Raw genomic sequence first — 21,165 nt, 5'->3', positions numbered from 1 at the left:
GTGTAGATGAGAAGCTTTTGGAAAACGCCTGAAAACGCCAGTGTGGACGGAGAGCGCTTTGAAACGAAAACGGCGTTCTCTTATGAGAGGTTCTCTCGTATTGCGTAAGTTGCTTACACTACGGGTAAAGTCATCTTTTCTCGAGATATGAAGCCAAAAAATTATCCTTAATTTTGTATTTATTGTCAACGCGTTGCAGCAGCTAGCAGACCTAGAGCAGGCTATCTAGCGCGCTCATTGGCTGCCCTGCGGCAACTGCAGCAGCCTACCACTGAGCCAAGCGTGACGTCACGCCCAATGAGGGCCCTAGATAAACGCGTCAAAGCCCACCAGAATGGGGGTGGCTTAGCGTATAAAAGGATGGGCTCGGAGGCTGCTTACCTGATTTTCATCTCTTCAGCGAAGCTCTCCGCATCGCTGGATCTTTGAGAAGAAGCCGCCGTTGAAGCCAGCGACAGAGCAAGCTTAGGACAGCGCCTGAGGAAGCCGGACGATTTCTCGCCGCCTTCAGCCATCCGTGTCTGCTACGCTATCCGCCGTCAATATTCTTTATCTGCCAGTGTGTGTTCACCGCTGCGACACACACTCTCTCTTCTTCTAAAAGAGAAATTTCCTACGAGGCGTTGTTTCAAATGCCTCGCACCAACTGCGCCTAGTCAGAGGCCCTCTTCGGTGGAGACCGGCACATCCTCTGCGCTTCCTGTCTGGTCTGTTACCATGCAGAAGCTGCACTCGCTAAGGGCGGCTGCCCTGAATGTGACGAGATGGATCTCCCCACCCTGCGGGCTCGACTGGCTATTTCGCCTATCACGACCCCTCTTCCCGCTCTCTCTCCTTTTGTTTGAGCCGCGCAAACTGCGCCGCTCACAAGGAATGTCAGAAGCGGACGGTCACGTGGCTAGCTTTTCTACGTTACAAGAAAGCTACCCCGCCCTCGCGTGCCTCACTCACCGGCGAAAGGAGGAAAGAGAGTGTTTTAGTCCAGCTGAGGCCGGACCAACCTCCAATTCTCACACATTTCTCAGTCCCCTCTTAAGTTCAGGCGGCTGGATATATCAATATTGCAGTAAATGAGCCTGTTATAATACATGCATGACTGCAAACAAACGCCGACACAAGACATGATGACGCTCTCTGGCTATTCGCCTATACGACCCCTCTTCCCCTCTTCTATGGCAAAAGGGCCATAGAACCAGTACCGCCTTCCCAGAGCGAGTCAGGCTTCTACAGCCGGTACTTCCTCGTACCAAAGAAGGATGGAGCTCTCAGACCTATCTTAGATCTGAAGTATTTGAACAAAGCTCTCATGAGGCGACCGTTCAAAATGCTCACAACCAGACAAATTCGCAAATTCGCCCGAGGGACTGGTTTATCTCTCTCGATCTGAAAGATGCTTACTTTCAGATTCAGATAATACCCTGTCACAGGCCATTCTTGAGATTCGCCTTCGACGGTCAGGTATATCAATACACCGTCATCCCGTTCGGCCTCTCTTTGGCACCCCGTACATTTACGAAGTGCATGGACTCTCGCTCCCCTAAGAAATCAGGGTATACTGGAATACTGAACTATTTGGACGATTGGTTGATTCTGGCACAGTCAGAGATACTAATATCTAATATCTAATATCTCACAGAACGATGTTTCTCAGCCATCTGGAAAACTTGGGTCTCACGGTCAATTGGACCAAGAGCTCATTACTGCTAATCAGACAGTCTCTTTTCTGGGAATAGAGTTGGACTCGGTGGCTATGACGGCCCGCTTGTCGACACCTGGCCGCGTCTTTCCAGATGGGCAGCGTTGTTCCCCTGAAAACGTTTCAGAGGATGCTGGGCTGTATGGCTTCAGCTGCAGCAGTGCTTCAGCTGGGCTTACTGTGTATGTCGATGCGCGGCCAGTCAATAGGAAGGAACAAGCTCATCATCCGCTTCCTTAGAGGAGCCAGGAGGATGAATCACCCGCGGCCCCCGTTGGTTCCTATTTGGGATCTTTCTTTGGTCCTGGAGGCCTTGAAAGCACATCCCTTTGAACCCTTACAGACCGTGGATCTGAAATACCTTTCACTCAAAACTGTTTTTCTGATAGCCCTGTCATCAGTCAAACGCGTGGGTGACTTACACGCGTTATCTGTTAACGCCGCGTGTCTCCAATTCGGACCTAATGACTCTTAGGTCATTCTCAAACCGAGACATGGTTATGTCCCCAAGGTGATTGGCACTCCCTTCAGAGCGCAGGTCATTTCTTTATCGGCTCTACCAGCATCCGGTAGTGAGGTCGATGGTAACCTCCTCTGCCCTGTCAGGGCGTTGAGGGTTTACGTCACGCGCTCCGCCGCCTTCAGGCGCTCGGAGCAGCTCTTTGTTTCGTTTGGTGGGCACACCAAGGGTCTCGCCGCCTCAACTCAGTCTGTCCAGATGGATAGTGGACGCTATCGCGGCAGCTTATGCGTCTAAAGACCTGCAGTGCCCTCTGGGCGTCAGGGCTCATTCCACTAGAGGCATGGCCTCATCGTGGGCTTGGTCCAGCGGGATTTCTATTCATGACATTTGTATGGCGGCAGGCTGGGCCTCCCCCTGTACATTTGTTAGGTTTTGTTGACCTAGCATTCACATAATACATTATAGACTTCTATAATTCAATGTTAGGCTGCATAGATTAGGTCAGCCGGAACCGGGAACACTTCCCATAAATCCTGATGTACTCGTTACATCATGAGAAGAATGGCATCTACGCTAATTTTAGTGTCTGTGTTTATCCCGAGGTTTTCCCGCAGCCTGCCGGATCCAGGCCGTATCCAGATCTGACGAAGGACCTTCGCCTGGACCCGATGACAACGCAGTGCTGAAGTGCCAACTAGTCTCTCCCTATGGAGGATCCCTTTACCACTCTACAGATAAAGCGTTGTCGGGAAAATTCGTTTCGCGTTCCTACCCCGAAGTGACAAAATAAAATAAAATTCTTTATCAAAATTTATAAAGAAAGACCAGTACTTTGTTTAGGCTTGGCTTGTAGGGAATTCCAAACCTGCGTACATATATTCAAACGCACATAACTATAGAACCAATTCTAAATGCGCATGTGAACGCCATCAGCGTTTATCACAGGTTCGCGTTTAAAGTCTGTGTAGAGAGAATGGTGTCGTCTTAGCGACCCCTATATAACAAATGATCGTTGCGATGGAAGCAAATCAATCAAAACTAACTTTAGCTGGAAAATAACTTTATTAAAGAACCGCTATAAAGCCAAAACAATCTCTGTTACCTTAAATTATACGCTTATCTCTGTAAAGCTGCTTTGAAACAATCTACATTGTTAAAAGCGCTATATAAATGAAGATGACTTGACTTGACTTGAGTTTTATAACCTGGAAGTTCCCGCCTTGCAGGCTTTACTCTCACTTGATTTTAGCTCTCCTGGTCGAGCTGCACTGTAAGGGTCGATATTCTTCAGTATGGACCGGCTGCGCCGCTCTATGTCCCCTATTGTGTGCTTATGTACTTGTGCTGGCCCACACTGTTGGTTTCCCACTTATCTGTGTTCCCCGGGCTTCCCCTGGGACTTAAGTGGTGGATGCTTGGCGCGCACGGCGTTGACAAGGGGTTCCCGTAGCGTAAGCAACTTACGCAATACGAGAGAACCTCTCGTAAGAGAACGTACTCGGTTACCTAACGTAACCTCAGTTCTCTCTAGAAGAGGGAACGAGTATTGCGTAACCTGCCGTGCTCGCGCCACGAGCTGATCTCGCTTCAGTCGATGAAAACCAGGGAAGCAGCCCCCGAGCCCTTCCTTTTATATGCTAAGCCACCCCCATTCTGGCGGGCTGTGACGCGTAAGTTGGGCGTGACGTCACGCAATACTCGTTCCCTCTTCTAGAGAGAACCAAGGTTACGTTAGGTAACCGAGTACGTTTTAGATGTAGGCCTACTGGTTTTTAGATGTACTGGGTTTTAGATGTACTGGTTTTTAGATGTAGCCTACTGGTTTTTACAGTTTTTACAGAAAAACTGTAAAATCCCTTTGGGAAAAATGAGTAAGAAAAATATTTACGGAACCAACGCCACTAAAAAGTAGCCAGGCAATTTTTTCTACTTGAACTAACATTGATGTAACCTGTTATCAGATAAGTGTATTAATATGAATTACTTTGAGTTAGTACAATAATAATAACAGAATGTAAATGATCACATCAAGCACAAACACATACCTGTTAGAAACACATGTTTGGTGTTAATGTTATTTTAAGGAGGGCTAGAAGTAAATGAACACGGACCACAGTTTGGGAACCACTGCACTTTTCAACAAGATGTGTGTGTAAAGTGAGTCCAGCACTGATGCTGCATTTATTTGCACAGAATCAAAGCTGCATCTTCACACTGCCTAACATCGATTGGACCAGAGAATGGACTTTTGACATAATTTATTGTAAGCTGTCATAACTGAATGTGTGTTAATAGTTCAGAAAGATGCATTGATGCCTTCTGACCAGCAGAGGGCCCCGGGGGCCCCAAGCATTTACAATAAAGTACAGCCTAATATTCAATATTCAGCTTGCAATAGCAGTATGGAGGATCATGTTAGACACACAAAAATCATGCTTTTGTAAATCATATTTATAACATTTAAAGTCAAAATTATTACATAAAAGTCATGATTATGACACAGAAAGTCACAATTTCGACTTTTTTAATCTTAGTATGCCATATAAATACTTAGTAGGTTATAATTTCGATTTTATCTCATAATTTCAATTTAGTTTGTCATCATTTTGACTTTTTATCTCATAATTTACATTTTTATCTCATAATTATCACTTAATGTCATAATCTTTACTTTTTATCTAATAATTCTGATTTATAATTCTGACTGATAATTCTGACATACCAAGTCATAGTTAATTATCGGATAAAAAGGTCATGAAATATCAATCGAAATCATGATATATTAAATAATAATTGTGACACTTAATATGTCAAATTCGATTAAGAATATGATTTTTTTAATGTCATGATTAAAATTTACCAAAGCATTTTTCTAATGTGGCAACTATACCACTGTTCTTGTGCAGGTCTATCATAATGTGTTGGTTTGCGCAGAAGCTGATGATTAACAGTAGATCACGTGCTAGAGTTTCTCTCTCATGCCACTCGGAGTGATGATGATGATGATGATGATGTGGAGTCACGCGCATGAATCAGTGACAGAAGTAGAGTTGTTTCTGGAGGGATGTATGATTCTGTCTTCACTCTTCTACTGGATCAGTTTTATTGGGTCTGAAACTGAGTCTGTCCTGATGCTTTAGACTCGTGTGATCTTAGGAAATCTGCAACGGCTCAATTTATGAGTCTGGAATATAATATCTTAATATAATAGAGGGACGCGATTCTGGATTCATGAGCAAGTTTGACTGACTGCTTGATTTTAGCTGTAGAAAATGTGCGAAAAAGGCGACAGTCACTTTGGAAAGGACGATCTTCAGACGAAAAGTAACATGAACCACGTTGAACTTCGCGAATGCAGAGACTTGAACACTGTTCCCAGCTGTAACACTCGTTTATACCGGAGGAGATGGTTCATTCTGCTTCTCTTCAGCTCATACTCACTGTGCAACGCGTTCCAGTGGATCCAGTATGGAATCATCAACAACATCTTCATGAAATTTTACAACGTCTCTTCATTCGCCATCGACTGGCTGTCGATGATCTATATGCTGACTTATATCCCCCTCATATTCCCAGTGACATGGTTATTGGAGAGGAAGGGTCTCCGGGTGATCGCGCTGTTCGCAGCCTCCATCAACTGCGCGGGAACCTGGATCAAAGTGGCCAGCGTCCAGCCAGACCTGTTCTGGGTCACTATGCTCGGACAGTTCACCTGCTCCTTTGCTCAGGTGTTCATTTTAGGAATGCCGTCTCAGGTGGCGTCCGTGTGGTTCGGTTCTGATGAAGTGTCCACCGCCTGCGCCATCGGCGTGTTTGGAAACCAGGTGCGTAAAAGCGCACGAACTGTCACATAACGCGAAACACACACCTCGTGCGGAAATAACTACTTTCATTTAAGTCATATTAATCACTAGGTTACACTAAACCCTTACGAAAATTAACCATGGTTTTACTACGAATAAAACAAAAAACATGGTTACTATTGTTAAAACATGGTAACCACAAATTAACCATGGTTTTGCTACACTAACCATAGTTTAACCATGGAATGTGTACTAAAACTGTGGTTATAGCCTACAAATGGAAATCAGTCTGCCAGAAAAACATGGTTAATACAGTTTTACCACAATAAAACCATGGTTAAGTTCTCAGATTTCCCCCAATGAGTCGTGTGCAGTTTTCGTGAAGTATAGAAACTCGCAGAGAGAAAGTTTGAGGTTGATGCAGTAAGGGGTTTTGGAAGTTTGAATTAAACTTATGATAAATTACCCAGCTTGTTGTCGAAAGCGGGCGCAAATTAGGCGCTAATTGGAGCGTTTAAACCTTGCATATTCATTACGCAAGTAGATGTATTTCTACAGCGTTTTCAAACAACTTTCCAGTAACACAGAAAGTTAGATTCGGCTACAGGTTTGTCTGACTCGGATCACACTGAATAGACGCTCACTCATACTCTTAAATATATATATATATGAAGAACCAACATCCACCGAACCTTTCCATTCCACATACGGTTCTTTAGTGGGAAAATGCTGTTTATTTAAATGTTCTTCACACTAAGAGAAAAAGTGGTTATTTTAAGAACTGTTCACTGAAAGGATCTTTGGGGAACGGTTTTTTTGGCGTCACTGCGAAAACCATCATTTGGAACCCTTGGTAAGGAAATCGCGTGCACGTGAGGACGTAACTATAGCAACAGCAGTGCTTAGCATATCGAAGACAAAACGTGAGTAGCCGTATTATTTATCACTTGATTACACATATCTTTAGTATATCGCAAAAAAGTTTTGTTTTTAAAGCGTGTTTTAAATAACTGCTCATTCAAGCCTAATTCACTGGTCAAAAATCACTGGTCTACTTGGGCACCAATTATGTTAACATCAAAACAGTGTTTCATGGCTTTATGAAACCATAAAATTATAAGATTGCTTTGCCACATGACAGTACCTGACAGGTTAGATGTCATCTTTAGTTAGGCTACAGTATGTAAAATATGGCCTCTTTTGAAACTCTGAAGTGCCATTCACATAAACGCATATGCAAGGAAGACACATTTTTAAAATTTTAACTTCTTTTAAAGGGGTCCTATAATGCACTTTTCACAATATGTAAAATAAGTCTCTGATGTCCCCAGAGTGTGTATGTGAAGTTTTAACTCAAAATACCCCACAGCAAAAACATGCCGTTTTGTGTGTGTCCCTTTAAATGCAAATGAGCTGCTGCTCCCGGCACAGAGGGCGGAGCTTCAAGAGCTCTGTGTGTGTGTGTGTGTGTGTGTGTGTGTGTGTGTGTGTGTGTGTGTGTGTGTGTCTAGCAGCTCTGATTACCTCATGCAGACAAGCAATGAAAATGTCAAAAACCTTTAGCTTTTTATGTTGTTGGACAAAGATGGAGAGACTCAAGAAGAAGTAACAACATGTAGAAGCAACAGGACGTTTCTGAATGGTTAGATGATGAATTTATGTTGCTGATGTGGAGTTAACTATCTTCTAGTAATTGATTAGCATATTCTGTCATGATAATATGTCTGAATCCGAAATCGTCCCCTAAACCCTCATTCACTGAAATGCTTCTGGAACAAGAACAGATGTGGGCGGGGCTTGATTGTGTCTGTGGGGAATTGATTGGATGGTTGTGGTTTGCTATTGGCTGATCTCATGTGAGTGACAGGTTATAGCCCCGCCCTCGTCATCAGAGAAGAGAAGAGATGCTGCAAGAGGAACTTATTCTGAGTCAAGATTATTAAAACAATAATGATGTGCACCGATAAATCATTTATTATAAATACTGCAATATTAAATAAAAAAATAAGAATAGTCAATTTTGATTTCATGGTGACTTTAAATTGAGCACTGCATTGAAAAGACACGAGTTCAGCTGTCAAAAACGTCCGTCTAGCGCATGTTTACATAGAAAACAATGGAAAAACGGGCCAATGAAATGAAAAAATACATTCACAATTACTTTTTACAATTTTTGTTCTTGTGTTCTGTAAACATTTGTGTTTGAATATGCCTGTAAAATAATACCTGGGGAGGATAAACGCTGCTCTTTGAGTTTGCACCTTGAATTTTACTTGTTTTTATATGTAAATCTCACTCAAGCACGCTTATCAGTGTAATTGTATTTAATGACTGAAAAGAGTATATAGTGGAACGTGGAAAATTCTTCAATCTTTTTTCTAGAAGCTCCTCATTGTGCTTTTAATAAATAAAATCCACCTCATAATTTATATTATAGCGAACACTGATAAAGTCACAGTAAAGTACAGAAAATATAGTCACAGTGATGATGTGAAACACCCTCATCATCATGGATATTGCTGTCTTTAGAGGGCGAGAGCGATAATCTCAGCAGATGAGATGGATAAGGACATGTGCAGACAAGCGTGTGAAGTTTCCACTCGTTTACACGGAAGAAATGCAGCACAAGAATGATAAGACAATTCACTTATCTCAGTTAACACAGGGACAGTGCTATTGTTATAATATTATTCTAACATTAGAGTTATTATTGGCTGACCGAAGAGCACATGCCACACAGAGCCAAACACAAACACTGAGCAGGACAAAAAATAAAGCATATGCGCTCGCATATATTATTTCTTATAAAAAATAATACAAAATAAATAATACTCAATACTATATACAGCTGCGGCAGGCAACAATATGAGGCAAGATGAATGAAATGCACAGATCATAATATAGCTGACATTATGAAAATCAAAAAGAGGATTTAATAAGACAGCACTAATATAGACTCAGTGAAAACCCTCAATCAAATGTCAGGGCGTTTACTGACACTATCGGCCTTTGATGAATGTTAAACACGCAGTGAAAAGCTACAGGACTTTTTAATGCGCTGGTAAAAATCTTAGGTTTGATATTTCGATCTATTTCTGCTTCATCTAACCCGTAACAATTATTTCTGTTGATGTAACCTAATTTGTCCCATTAATAACCACAAATTTCACGGATATCAGAATGACCCAGTGTGCTTTGCACATTATTCCTTCCTTGCATATTGTTTTAATGAGCTACATTTACCACTGTGAAATGGACATTGGGTTTTAAATGATTTTGAAGTCTGTAATGTCAACAAGTAACGGTAGCATCCACTTTTCCTCGTGCTCCGAGTTTGGCTCGCTCATGAAGTGCATCAATTTTTTTTTACATTTTAAACATTTTTGTAAAAAGAATAACTTATAACTGTTACTGTATATTCAAAACGTTTGTTGTTACAGCAGAAGGTTACATGCCTGAAGCTCAAACAGTAGAGCAATGCCAATGACACTAGCAATGCCAAGGTCATGGGTTCAGTCCCCAGGGAATATGAACTGATAAAGTGAAGACTGCTGAATGCAATGTTAGTTGCTTTACATGCATTCATGCAATGGCAACCTTCTCTATTAAAACTCTCATGCATTCTTGTTCACTCAAATACTCAAGAACACTTGACTTATTGGCTGTGATGTCATTCAGAAAGTGTTCTTGTCATGCTAGGTCACAATATGATTCACGTTGACTGTAAGATATTGGGATGTGAGTACAGAGCTCAACACAGGGTGTGTATGCTTGTATTAGATATGGACAGGGTGGGGGTTTCTTGTAAATGAGATAATTGTCTCGCGCTGAACGTTTGGATGGGAGTGAGGGGATGGACATTAGTTTTAGCACTAGTGCACTGAAGGCATGAGATGTTAGACTGTGTCCTCACACACATTTCTCAATTACCTGCTCTGAAATGAAATATGACCCCTGTGACCCCATGGCTTTGAAGCACACGAGTAAATAACAGAAATCATATTTCTCATCATCACTCTGAACGCTTTCATCAAGGGTCCTGTTTCACCTGGTGTGTTCAAGTCATGTCGGAAAGAGCGTATTTATGAGTTGAACGCACACGAACGCCACCACAAAGTCGTAAATACCATAATGGGAAGCTCCCCTGTGGTGAAATTCAAGTTTTTAATGTTGTTTTATGTGTCTATGTGGTGTTTTTAATATGCTTTAAGACTAACCATGTGTAAATTCATAAGTCGACACCATTGCTGAGTATTTCCTCCTTAAAACTGCAGTGAACCAAAGACAGTCTCAAAAACACGCTTTGAAATCGCTGGTGTTTCTGACGTCACAAACTACCTTGTAACCAATCAGATCAACGTGTGATCGTCAACCAGTGGATCTCTGAGCTGAGTGAGTGAGTGGAGGCGGGGCTCATTTGCATATTCATAGAACCCATAGACTGTGAGAAAAGATGGACGACGCCCCTTCACTCTCTTCCATTGTAGAAAAGTGAGGCCGCCAAAGTCCTAAAATGGAGCTGACATCTTGTGCAGATTTGGGACCTGCTTCTGCGCGGTAGTGAGGGTGAAGTGGAGCCGCGATATCAAGGTCGCTCCCTCACTCTCGCAGAAACCGTTAGTACAGTTCACTGCGGAACAACTCATTATGTCGGTGTGAAATAAACACTTATGGAAATGTAGAAATTAAAGTTGAAGCTCCAATCTCCTCCTGAAAATCCTCCAAAAAGTCAGTTGGTGCCTCAGTGACTAATTCGCTCAGAGAAGCTGTCAATCACAGCTGTCAATCATGACGTCACATTCAACTAACTAAGACCAAACTTATTTAAAAAAACAAACAGTTAAACTTACATCAACGTGATAAAAACTACCTTAAATGACAGAAAATCTGTCTTTGGAATCTTTGGAAAAAATGTATTTGAAGTGTAATTTGATTGTTTAGTTTCTAGTTTTAGACTAGAGGACGGGGTTTATGACCTATACTGGGACCAGCCACCGGGGGCGATCGAGACGCTTTGGCTTCACTTTTCAGCACTTGTGCAGCACACTTGATAAAACCGCATATACTAAATGAGGCAAGGCAGTTACATTTAAGCTATTTTAAAGCGTTTACCACAATACTTACAGGTGTTTACACTGTCAAGCTTTTTTATTTGCAACAAAATAAGCTAATTGCCTGCACAAAATATGATATCCTTGTAATATAACAATTAATTAATTGTTATATAACTAATTAATGAAATATATAACTAATTAATTAAAAACATGAAGCAAAACACACCTGATGCACATCTTTGTTCTTCATTTTCAAGTAGAGTTTAAAAGCCTTTTTTTGTGTAGTTAATTAAGAGATGGTACACCCCCATCTTCCTCCAACCTCGTAAACACGACTTCCCAACTTTTGTAGTTACACTAGTCTGTCGCATTTGTTCAGATGCTGAAAGTCAGGCCCATTGCAGCTTATTCACAATATTCGGCTTATGGATCTAGTAAGTGCCTCAAGCAAAGATTTGATGGCATGAACCAAACTTTAGCAAATCCAGTGAAATCTCATGAGAACTATGACTCATTTTGGTCTGATTAATTAACTCGCTTGTGTTTGCCTTTATCAGCTCTGTGCGTTCACTCATTCATTCACAAAGTCTTGTTTGTGTTACACTGCAATTCTGAGCGCTTTATCCTGGTTCCCATTTAATGGTCTTGATCTTCTGCCTGTTTGCCTGTGTCTTGGACTCTGTTGCTATCTGGGGGCTGTTTACACGACACCGTTTTCAACTAAAAACGTAGAACTTTTAATGCGTTTTGGCCGTTCATTTATACGATGACGGTGTTTTGGGAGCCTGAAAACTCAAACTTTTGAAAACGTATTTCAAAGTGAAAGTTTTTGAAAACGGTCTCCATGTAAACTACAAAAACGTGCATCTCTGAAGACTATGACTTATAACATGTTCAGTTTATAGTGGCACATCGCCATCTAATGGCCTGGCAGCAGAATACAGGGGTTTTAGCCGTTTTCGTGGATCCGTGTGAATGGAGATCGTTTTGACAATGGTGTCGTCTGTATGGGGGTGTTTGGCTCGGGGTCATGGTGCAAAGGACCCTAGGTTGATTTTACTCCGAACCATCCCTTTAAATATATTTCACCACAAACAATGAAAGAGTAAGAAAAGCTGCGTTATACATAAAGCTGAGAGGTTTTTCTGTATAACACTGCAGATCCGTGTAATGAGAGGTCTGTAATCTGGACCGTATGAAAGGTGTGTATTTGCGTCCGGATCTAGGGTTGTGTGGATTTCCCTTATATGGAGATGGACTGGCCGTGTTTTATGAAAATCACTAACCTTGGGCATACGGTCACGCATTTAGAATAATAAAATCATTACACTCTAAAAAATGCAGGGGTGTTTTAACACAAAATTGGGTCAAATATGGACAAACCCAGACATTGGGTTACATTTTTAAATTACATTTTCAACCCAATGTTTGAGTTTATCCATATTTGACCTAAATTTGTGTTAAAACACCCCTGCATTTTGCATATATGCATGTGTTGTGAATTAGGTGCTTTTTTGTGAGAAAAATATACCATACAAAATAACCCATGCAATTATAAATGAATGCAACCCAAGGTTTCCAGACTGATAAAACCGTCCGATGTTGTTAATACTGGAGATAGCATAAAACCAGCCAATAAGAATAGAGCTTTTCAGAGTTTTTTGTTTGTGTTTTTGCAGAATGCTTTTCAGTTTCATGTGAGTTTAGGTCAACTCTAACTCTTTATTTCTTCCCGATCAGCTTGGTGTTGCTATTGGCTTCTTGCTCCCGCCTGTTCTCGTGCCGAACGTGGAGGACATCAGTGAACTGGCTCAACACATCCGTGTCATGTTCTTCATCACAGCCGGAGTGGCCAGCCTCCTCTTTCTGCTGGTTGTGTTTGGTGAGCACATCTTCTCCAGCGCTTGCGTTCAACGAACATCTAACATGACTGATGCAGTATTTTTATTATCTGGCATGTCAGATCAGTGGATAAAACCTCCTCTGCTCTTTAACATAAAAACATTGTTATCAGCTTCTGTTTATGAAGGCTCAAACCTGCAGAAATTAGAAATACATGGTAACAATTTACAATAAGGTTCATTAATTAACACTAGTTAATGTATCTACTAACATGAACTAACATTGAGCAATACATTTGTTACAGTATTTATTAATCTTTGTTAATGTTGGTTAATAAAAATCCAGCTGTTCATTATTTGTTCATGTTAGTTCACAGTACATTAACTAATGTTAACATATACAAACTTTGATTTTAATAATGTATTAGTAAATGTTGAAATTAACATTAACTAAGATTAATAAATGCAGTAGAAGTGCAGTTCATTATTAGTTCATGTTAACCAAGGTAGTTAACTAATGTGAATAATGAACCTTATTGTAAAGTGTTACCAAATACATACATACATAAATTACCTGATAAAACAAATACAACTCATTCTTATTTAAATTTAATCCTGAATTTATTTTGATATTGCTCTTTTGAAGAGTGTGCTCGATTACTCTTGGTTTTGGAGGTCGTAGCTAAATCTCCTGTAACTTCTGCTGATGTTTTAGGAGAGTTTTATGCTGGTGTTTTATGCTCAAAAGTGAGAGCTTTGAAGGGATTAAAGGTGTAGACGAGGACCAAAAACAAACTGTGTCATCTTGAGCAAAGTGTTCATCAGTTGTAACCTTAAAAAACCTTAATTCCAAAGGAATTTTTTTATTATTATTTATTTATTTCTCTCAAAGTTTTGAGCACTTTGTTTTGGAATGACCCTTCAGTATGGCGGCCATGATCGTTCTCCCTCTGAAGTGCTTCCTCAATATCTGTTGTAATGTGACTTTGTCATTTATTTCTTTATTTTCCTATTATTTTATATATTTATTTTTTCTGCAGGTTTTGTGGGGGGGGTCTCATATCTGGTTTTACAAAGTCATTTCCGTCACTATTGATGGAGTGAATGACATGGTTTGGTTTTGACATTCTTCTACACGAGCAGAACAAATTTCCTTGTAAATCATTCAATAAATCCATTCGAATGCAATTTACAGAAGTGGTGTTTACTAGCAATTTACTTCTCATGTATAATGAACGATGCTCCATGTTTTTGCCCTGTCATTATATCAATGATTGTAATATTTTGTCAGTTTTGTCTAAAATGAAACAGGGTCATGTTGATTGATTGAAAATGTTCTGGTTTAATGAATTGCTTTTGTGGTGTTGGTGGTTTTGATGGTCTGTGTGCTTCAGTGTTTCAGGAGAAACCGGAAAGGCCTCCGTCTCCGGCTCAGGTAGCGCTCCGAGAAATGCCCACGGGACAGAACTCGTACACGGCTTCAATCGCAAGACTCTTCCGCAACAAGCCCTTCATCCTCCTCCTCATCAGTTACGGTACACACCGCTAATTATTATTCTTATACTTAAAGCACATTCTACCTTTGCATATTTTGCTCAGTATCTGAACTATTGTACTATTGTAATTATGAGCATTATCTAATTATATTTTAAAGTCCCGCAGTAGTCAATAATTGTATCCCTTAAATCTCATCTTTGATCACCAAAATTACATATTTAAATGTTTTTCATTGAAAATTTTTTTTTAATGCCTTAAAATAGCTTGAATGTAACTCGACACCCTTGCCTCATTTAGTATGTGTGGTTCTATGAATATGCAAATGAGCCCCGCCTCCACTCACTCACTCAGCTCAGAGATCCACTGGTTGACGATCACACGTTGATCTGATTGGTTACAAGGTAGTTTGTGACGTCAGAAACACCAGCGATTTCAAAGCGTGTTTTTGAGACTGTCTTTGGTTCACTGCAGTTTTAAGCAGAAAATACTCAGCAATGCTGTCGACTTATGAATTTACACATGCTTTGTAATGCATATGTGTATGTATATATGTATATATATGTGTCATATAAAAAGTAAATTATGCATAATTGCCATTTACTAAACCAAACCCTATACCTAATCTTAACCCTAAAGTCTATTTTGTCAATTAAAAGGCTAGTACTTATTTGCTTAATTGACAATGTCATCTAAAAATACAGTGATCAAAAAACAACAACAACAACTACAACAAAAGAACAACAACAATCTGGCGTGCGTTTCCCGAAAGCATCGTTAGCCAACTATGTTCGCAAGTTCTGTCGTTATCAGCAGTTTAATGAGTCGGTGTTTCCCGAAACCATCGTTCTAACGAACATTCGCAAACAGCATCGCAGAGGTGTGTGTTTGGAGCGACAGATCTCGACCTGTGGTTAGAAGAAGAGTTTCTAGTTTGCATGACATGTGGACTCAATAAATCCTGATCTTGAGCAAAATAAGCAAGCTGACATTCAGTGCAATCTATATCTTTATTTAGAATATATACAAATGTCATTTACGTCTTTGAGTTTGTCAAGAGATTTAAAGCGTAGTTTCTGAAGAGTGCGCATGTGTGAACGAGCTCTAGTGTGTAAGAATGAGCTTATGATTGAATCTGGAAGTAAAGCAAAATAACTGAGAAAAATGAGGAATATTCCTCAGATGCATGTCTGTGATTTATATCAAAACATCTAGCGTTAATTCGATCTCAAACATTTTCATTAAAAGTAGTTATTACGTGACGTCTTAAACCAAGGTGGTTGAGCAACCACTTTGCAACAACATGGTTTCGGGAAACAGTCGTGACTAGCTAGTTGATTTCTTCAATGATGCGTCGTACTGTGGTAGTGAAGCACGAGTTACGTCGGTGTACGAGACACACACTCCAGATCAGTTCGGCAGTGTCATTATTACATGCTGATTATAGGGAATGTTAATGTCAATGTCATTATATCTGGCCCAGTTTTGCTGCTCAAATGAACAGATTGCAGTTGTTTACAATTACTCACCTTCAAATTTAACCATCAAATTGTCATAATTCCGTCCAATTTTAATCCTGTGATTCATATATTTGAAAGCATGTTTGTCCCGTCTTTGTGTTTCCCAGGACTGAACGTTGGATGTTTCTACGCCGTTTCCACCCTGTTGAACAGGATGATAATAGAGCATTACCCGGTGAGCTCATGCTGTCCGGATCATCCACATGCAGACAGCTCTACTTCTACATGATGCATACACTCACAAAAAGTATTATTTTATTTTTGGAGATTGTAATAGCATGGCATTTTTATAAATACACTGGACTACATATCATGGTATATGATTATGGCAGTTACAGAGCGTCACAAATGTTATTTTAACTCTTCCAGTCAATTTTTTCACTGCTAACATCAATAACAGCTTTAACTTGCGGGATAATCCAGGGATTTTGCCTTCACGTCATTTCTTTGCCTTCACGTCACGCATCAAAATTGTGTAATGCACTAGCTGTGGATTAATCCTTACATAAACCATATTGTATGTATGGTAAGTATTGTGGTTTTGTCATATAATGCCAACACTGCACCATGCTACTTTTTCCTTTTGGTGGATCCTTTTTTTATTTGGAGAAAACATATAATTTATTCAGTGTGAGGGGCTTTTCAGTTTCTTCATCTTTACATTCTTAGCAAATGCTCCATTAAAGTCTGACAGTACTTTTTTTTTTTTCAAGTGTTCAGACTCAATGCATTGTGTTATCTAAACACATGATTACCTTGGATTGAAGTGCATAAGAACATGGTCTCATGGCTTGATATATTGAAGATATCTCAGTTATCATTACTGTCTGAAGCACAGGGTGAAGAGGTGAATGCTGGGAGAATTGGTTTGACTCTTGTCATTGCTGGCGTGGTTGGCTCTCTGATCTGTGGAATCTGGCTAGACAAGACCAAGACTTATAAGTAAGTGATGCATTCTCTATTATTACATTTTCCCCCTGAGATCCACATGTCATGGTAGCAAAGTTTTTTATTAAAGCACCAAAAACAGTGATATTTTAGTTTTTAATGCAGCTGCTTGAGTTTGTGTTCTGATACATGTTTTTGAGTGGTATTGCATGTGTATTTATGTTCCTTTAGTTATTACAGTTTTTCTTGATTGCTTAAACACTATAACCAGGCTTTTGAACTAAAATTTCAAAACCATAACGGCTTTTATCAAAAAGCACACCCATTTCCCTAAACTATAAACACTATTCCCTGTTTTGACACATGAGTCAGATTTGTTGAACTGTCACTGCAAAACTCTACACACAAATCACTTCATTTCTCATTGCCTAGACCAGGGGTACTCAAGTTCAGATGCCAAGGGGGCCACATTTAAACCATATTAAATGTGAAGGGCCACAAATTACAACTTGCATCGTAAAACTTTATTTATGACAATATTTACAGTTTTTACTTATATAGAAATTCAGTTTATTACCTATCTTGCTAGGTAAGTCTTGCTAGTCTTTGTTCTACTGAATACTGAATACTGTAATACTGAACATAAAATAAAAAAATTAATTTGGATAATATTTTTCTTGCGATATTAATGAGTTCATACCAAGCGTGCCGCACAAGCCCTGAAAAGTGAAGCCAAAACGTCCCGATCGCCCCCCGGTGACTGGTCCTAGTATAGGTCATAAGCCCCGCCTCCCCGTGTTATTCAACGGGACGTGAGACCAACTAAACAATTAAATTACACTTAAAATATCTTTTTTCCAAAGGTGGTTTCTTTCATTTGCTGTCATTTTTATCACGCTGATGTAAGTTCAAGTTCAAGTTCAAGTGTCAAGTGTCAAGTTACGTGATGCGGTGGTGTAACGTCATGATGGACAGCTATGATTGACAGGTTCTTTGAGCGAAGTGGTCACAGAAGCACCAACGGACATTTTTTTCGGGATCTTCGGAGGACTGAGGAGATTGTATTTACTTTATTTTAACAAGCCTCTTGTCGTACTGCAATCAATTTTTAAAAAAGTGTGCAGAAACTTCAGTTCTCATCAATGGAAGAGAGCGAAGGGGCGTCGTCCATCTTTTTTTACAGTCTATGGTTCATACTCAGAGTCAGTATTAATTAAAACACCTTGCTAAGTCTTGCTAGTCTTTGTCCTATTTAAAGTAGGCTAATACTGAACATGGAAATAAAAAATATGGAACAAAAAGTGGATTAACAGTTTTCTAGCAATATTAATGATTAATATTAAGCAAAAAAAAAAAAAAAAAGAGTTCATATTCAAACAGTTAATTTTTTTTCTTTTCAAAACGCTATAAATCCATCCCCCCCCCAAAACGCTATAAACGCTTTTTTTGTTTGTATTTTTTAAAAAGTCTTTTGTCTTTTATTTTTCGTGTTTGCATTTATGAGGAAAAAACAATGTTACGTAACAGTTCTCCCTTACGGACGTGAGCGGCACTAAAAGACTTTCAAACTTTCACGGAGACCTCAAACAGAAAGCACAAATCTTTCTTTAAAAATGGCGTTTATCGCGTTTTGGAAAAGAGCTCTTCATATATTATCTTTATATTTTCAATATTTAACAATTATTGATTAGGCCTATAATATATATAGGCAATTAGCCTACATCAAATGTTCAATTATTTATTATATGTTTTCTTTAGATGACATTATACAGGGTCGCAACTTTTAAGTTTGTCAGAATTCGCTCAAAAGCAGCTTTTTAATGCCCCAGCCGTGCCCCGTTCCGAACAAACCTGCCGGTTATAACTGGAGGTTTTGCAAGTGTGTCGTGAACTCATTGACGTGTTGACAGCTCGTAATTGTAATGGGAGCGCTTTTTGCTACTGTTTATAACCCATTGACACTTTGAAAATAAGTTTTGTTTTTTATGAGGATCATCGGCCAATTACACACTGCAGTAGAGATGCGCGGATCAGCTCTAACGTCACCCGAATCAGCTGTGAAAGTGCGCATCTCTGAATGCACGAGCTATGCATAGCGTGCCGCACACACAAGTTGCCTGACAGTTTTACCGCTTGTTTTGCTATTGTTGCGCTTAGCAAGTTAATGGTACATTTCGGAGATATCAAGTAGCTATATAAAGTCTCACTAAACATTCCACACACATCACGATGATGATGATGAATGTTATTTTTTATTAATCGACCAACGGATTATCGACCGTCCGCAATATAGATAAAAATCACACTGTCTAATATTCGCATAACTTTTGAGCTCAAATTATAAAAAAATGTGCGTTCATCTTTTGCATGACGCGGGCCATAAAATTAATGCCGATGGGCCGGATGCGACCCGCGGGCCGCCTGTTGAGTATCTGTGGCCTAGACCATGTTGTCATGTATAAAGCACTAGCATTCAATATTGTTCACTCAAGTCAGCACAGCTTCAGCTGAGTTACACACAATTACCCAGGTGGAAACACTAAGAGTCTAAATTGAACACACATCAATCAGAACCTTCAATAGATAGATAAAAGGGCCCAAATCAGTTTATTGAGTTTTGGAACAATGGATCCAGAAAGACATGAAGGAAGAGATCGAGGAGGGATAAGAAGGAGGACGAGGACGAAGGGCAAGGGCAAGAAGACAAGCAGTCTCAGATGAAATTCAAGCCACTCTAGTTGCCCATGTTTTAGTCAATGGCAGGGGCGTAGGAGCCATTATACGGACATGTCCCCCCCACTATTTCCCAATGTAAGATTTTGTTTTGTATTGCCTGCCTATCTCTGCCGATTTCGGAGTCTCCAAATGAATCCATTCAGCAATTTTCAAATACATAATTACATTTTTTAAACCGAAATTATAGGCTTAAGTGCAGGGTCCGAAAGTTGGTCGTTTTGTCGCTATGGTTACACACACACACACACACACACACACCATTGGCGGTGCGCTCAAAGTCATCTGTCAGTTGTGCAGTTACCCAAAATCTCCTGAATGAAGTTAAAACCCATCATGTCACTGAAATGTGTTTTTTAAATCAAGTGATCAAAGTGCTCGTTGCTGCTGCGATCTGTGGCGCGGATACAGTGTTTTCTCGTGTGGCTCGCGCACACGCCGCACTGTCTTCACTCGGACGCGCGCTTCAATCCGGTGCGGATACTCTCTATTCGTTCTGGTGAAATCACAAAACATAATGCACACAAACGTGTCCCTGCTTGATATAAAACCACTGATGAACATAATCGGTTTTGATGAGAGAAAAAAAGTATACGAGAAAAAAAAAACCTATATGAGTGCAGATTAGAACCCAGAACCTCTAGCACAGTTGACGAAAGTTCTACCACTGGACCACTAAGGTATACATTGTTCAAATAGGCATATATAGCCACTGACAAACATATATTAGGCTACGATAACATATTTTGAACATTTAAGTGCTTATATATATAAAATTCCCCCGAACCCCTCTAGCATTTACTGTCCCCCCCAGGTTCAAAATTGCTCCTACGCCCCTGGTCAATGGTATGACTATGAGGGAGGCTGGGCTACGAGTAAGGCCAAATTTGAGTCGCTTTACCGTTGCCTCGAGAACCTTCAGGGAGGAGTGGTGGCAAACAAAGTTCTATCACTGAATAAGAGAATAATAGCCTTTGATGAGGTTTATTTTCTTGCAAGAAAAGGCCAGCAGTCGTACAGTCACACAGAGTGACACAGAGTGTGACAGTGAAGGGAGGGCATCCTTTCTCCTTTATAGTCTTGACTCCCAGAATGTTATCTTTCTAGGCCAATGATGGTATTTCAACCATGTGGAAAATTCTTAGACGTGTTCATCATATTGTATCCAGTGGAGACCCTCCTGTCACGACCAACACTCTTTACCATTCCAATACAATTCCATCTTAGAATAAGGTTTGTGTGTGCTCTTTTACTGTCATATGATGGTCACACACCTTAAGTACATATGAAAAAAAAAAATGAGAGGAGAGAAAAAAAAGTGTAAACAGCCCTTTGTGTTTGTGTGTGTGTGTGTGTGTGCATTGTACTGTGTAGTACATGAATGAATAAAAATGCGCCAATGTATCCATTGGTTGTGTCATTTGTGTTCATCATGTGAAAAGGTTTGTGATGGGGGGAACAACAAGCAACATAATAACTTACCAGTTTTGGAAATGTTGTTTTGAATTTATTGCACCAGTGTGTTAGACTATGTTGTAGTGTGTGTGATTTTGAGGGCTTGTGTGTCCTGTCTGAAGGCAAAGTTTGGTTTTTCAGCAAGAGTGAATGGTTTTGAGTGTAGAGCTTCATTTTGACCTGAAAATAGGATGTTTGGGGAATTGGGTGAGACGTTA

At 40.1% G+C, this 21,165-nt stretch overlaps 1 protein-coding gene across 1 annotated transcript in view; it reads left to right on the top strand.

Moving 5' to 3' along the window:
* Positions 1-5,142: 5,142 nt before the first annotated feature.
* The window catches only part of flvcr2a (FLVCR choline and putative heme transporter 2a), a 45,441-nt gene continuing 29,418 nt past the window's right edge, over positions 5,143-21,165 (top strand). Inside the window, exons 1-5 of the mRNA XM_084097504.1 lie at positions 5,143-5,983; positions 12,757-12,898; positions 14,252-14,392; positions 15,979-16,046; positions 16,710-16,813. Coding sequence (XP_083953630.1) covers positions 5,432-5,983; positions 12,757-12,898; positions 14,252-14,392; positions 15,979-16,046; positions 16,710-16,813 — 1,007 coding nt within the window. The 5' untranslated portion in view covers positions 5,143-5,431. The remainder of the gene's footprint in view (positions 5,984-12,756; positions 12,899-14,251; positions 14,393-15,978; positions 16,047-16,709; positions 16,814-21,165) is intronic.

Source organism: Abramis brama, assembly GCF_963993115.1.
Source record: "Abramis brama genome assembly, chromosome: 21".
NCBI lineage: Eukaryota > Metazoa > Chordata > Actinopteri > Cypriniformes > Leuciscidae > Abramis > Abramis brama.
The sequence above is the reverse complement of the archived record's forward strand: the minus strand, read 5'-3'. Positions and strand labels throughout refer to the sequence as shown.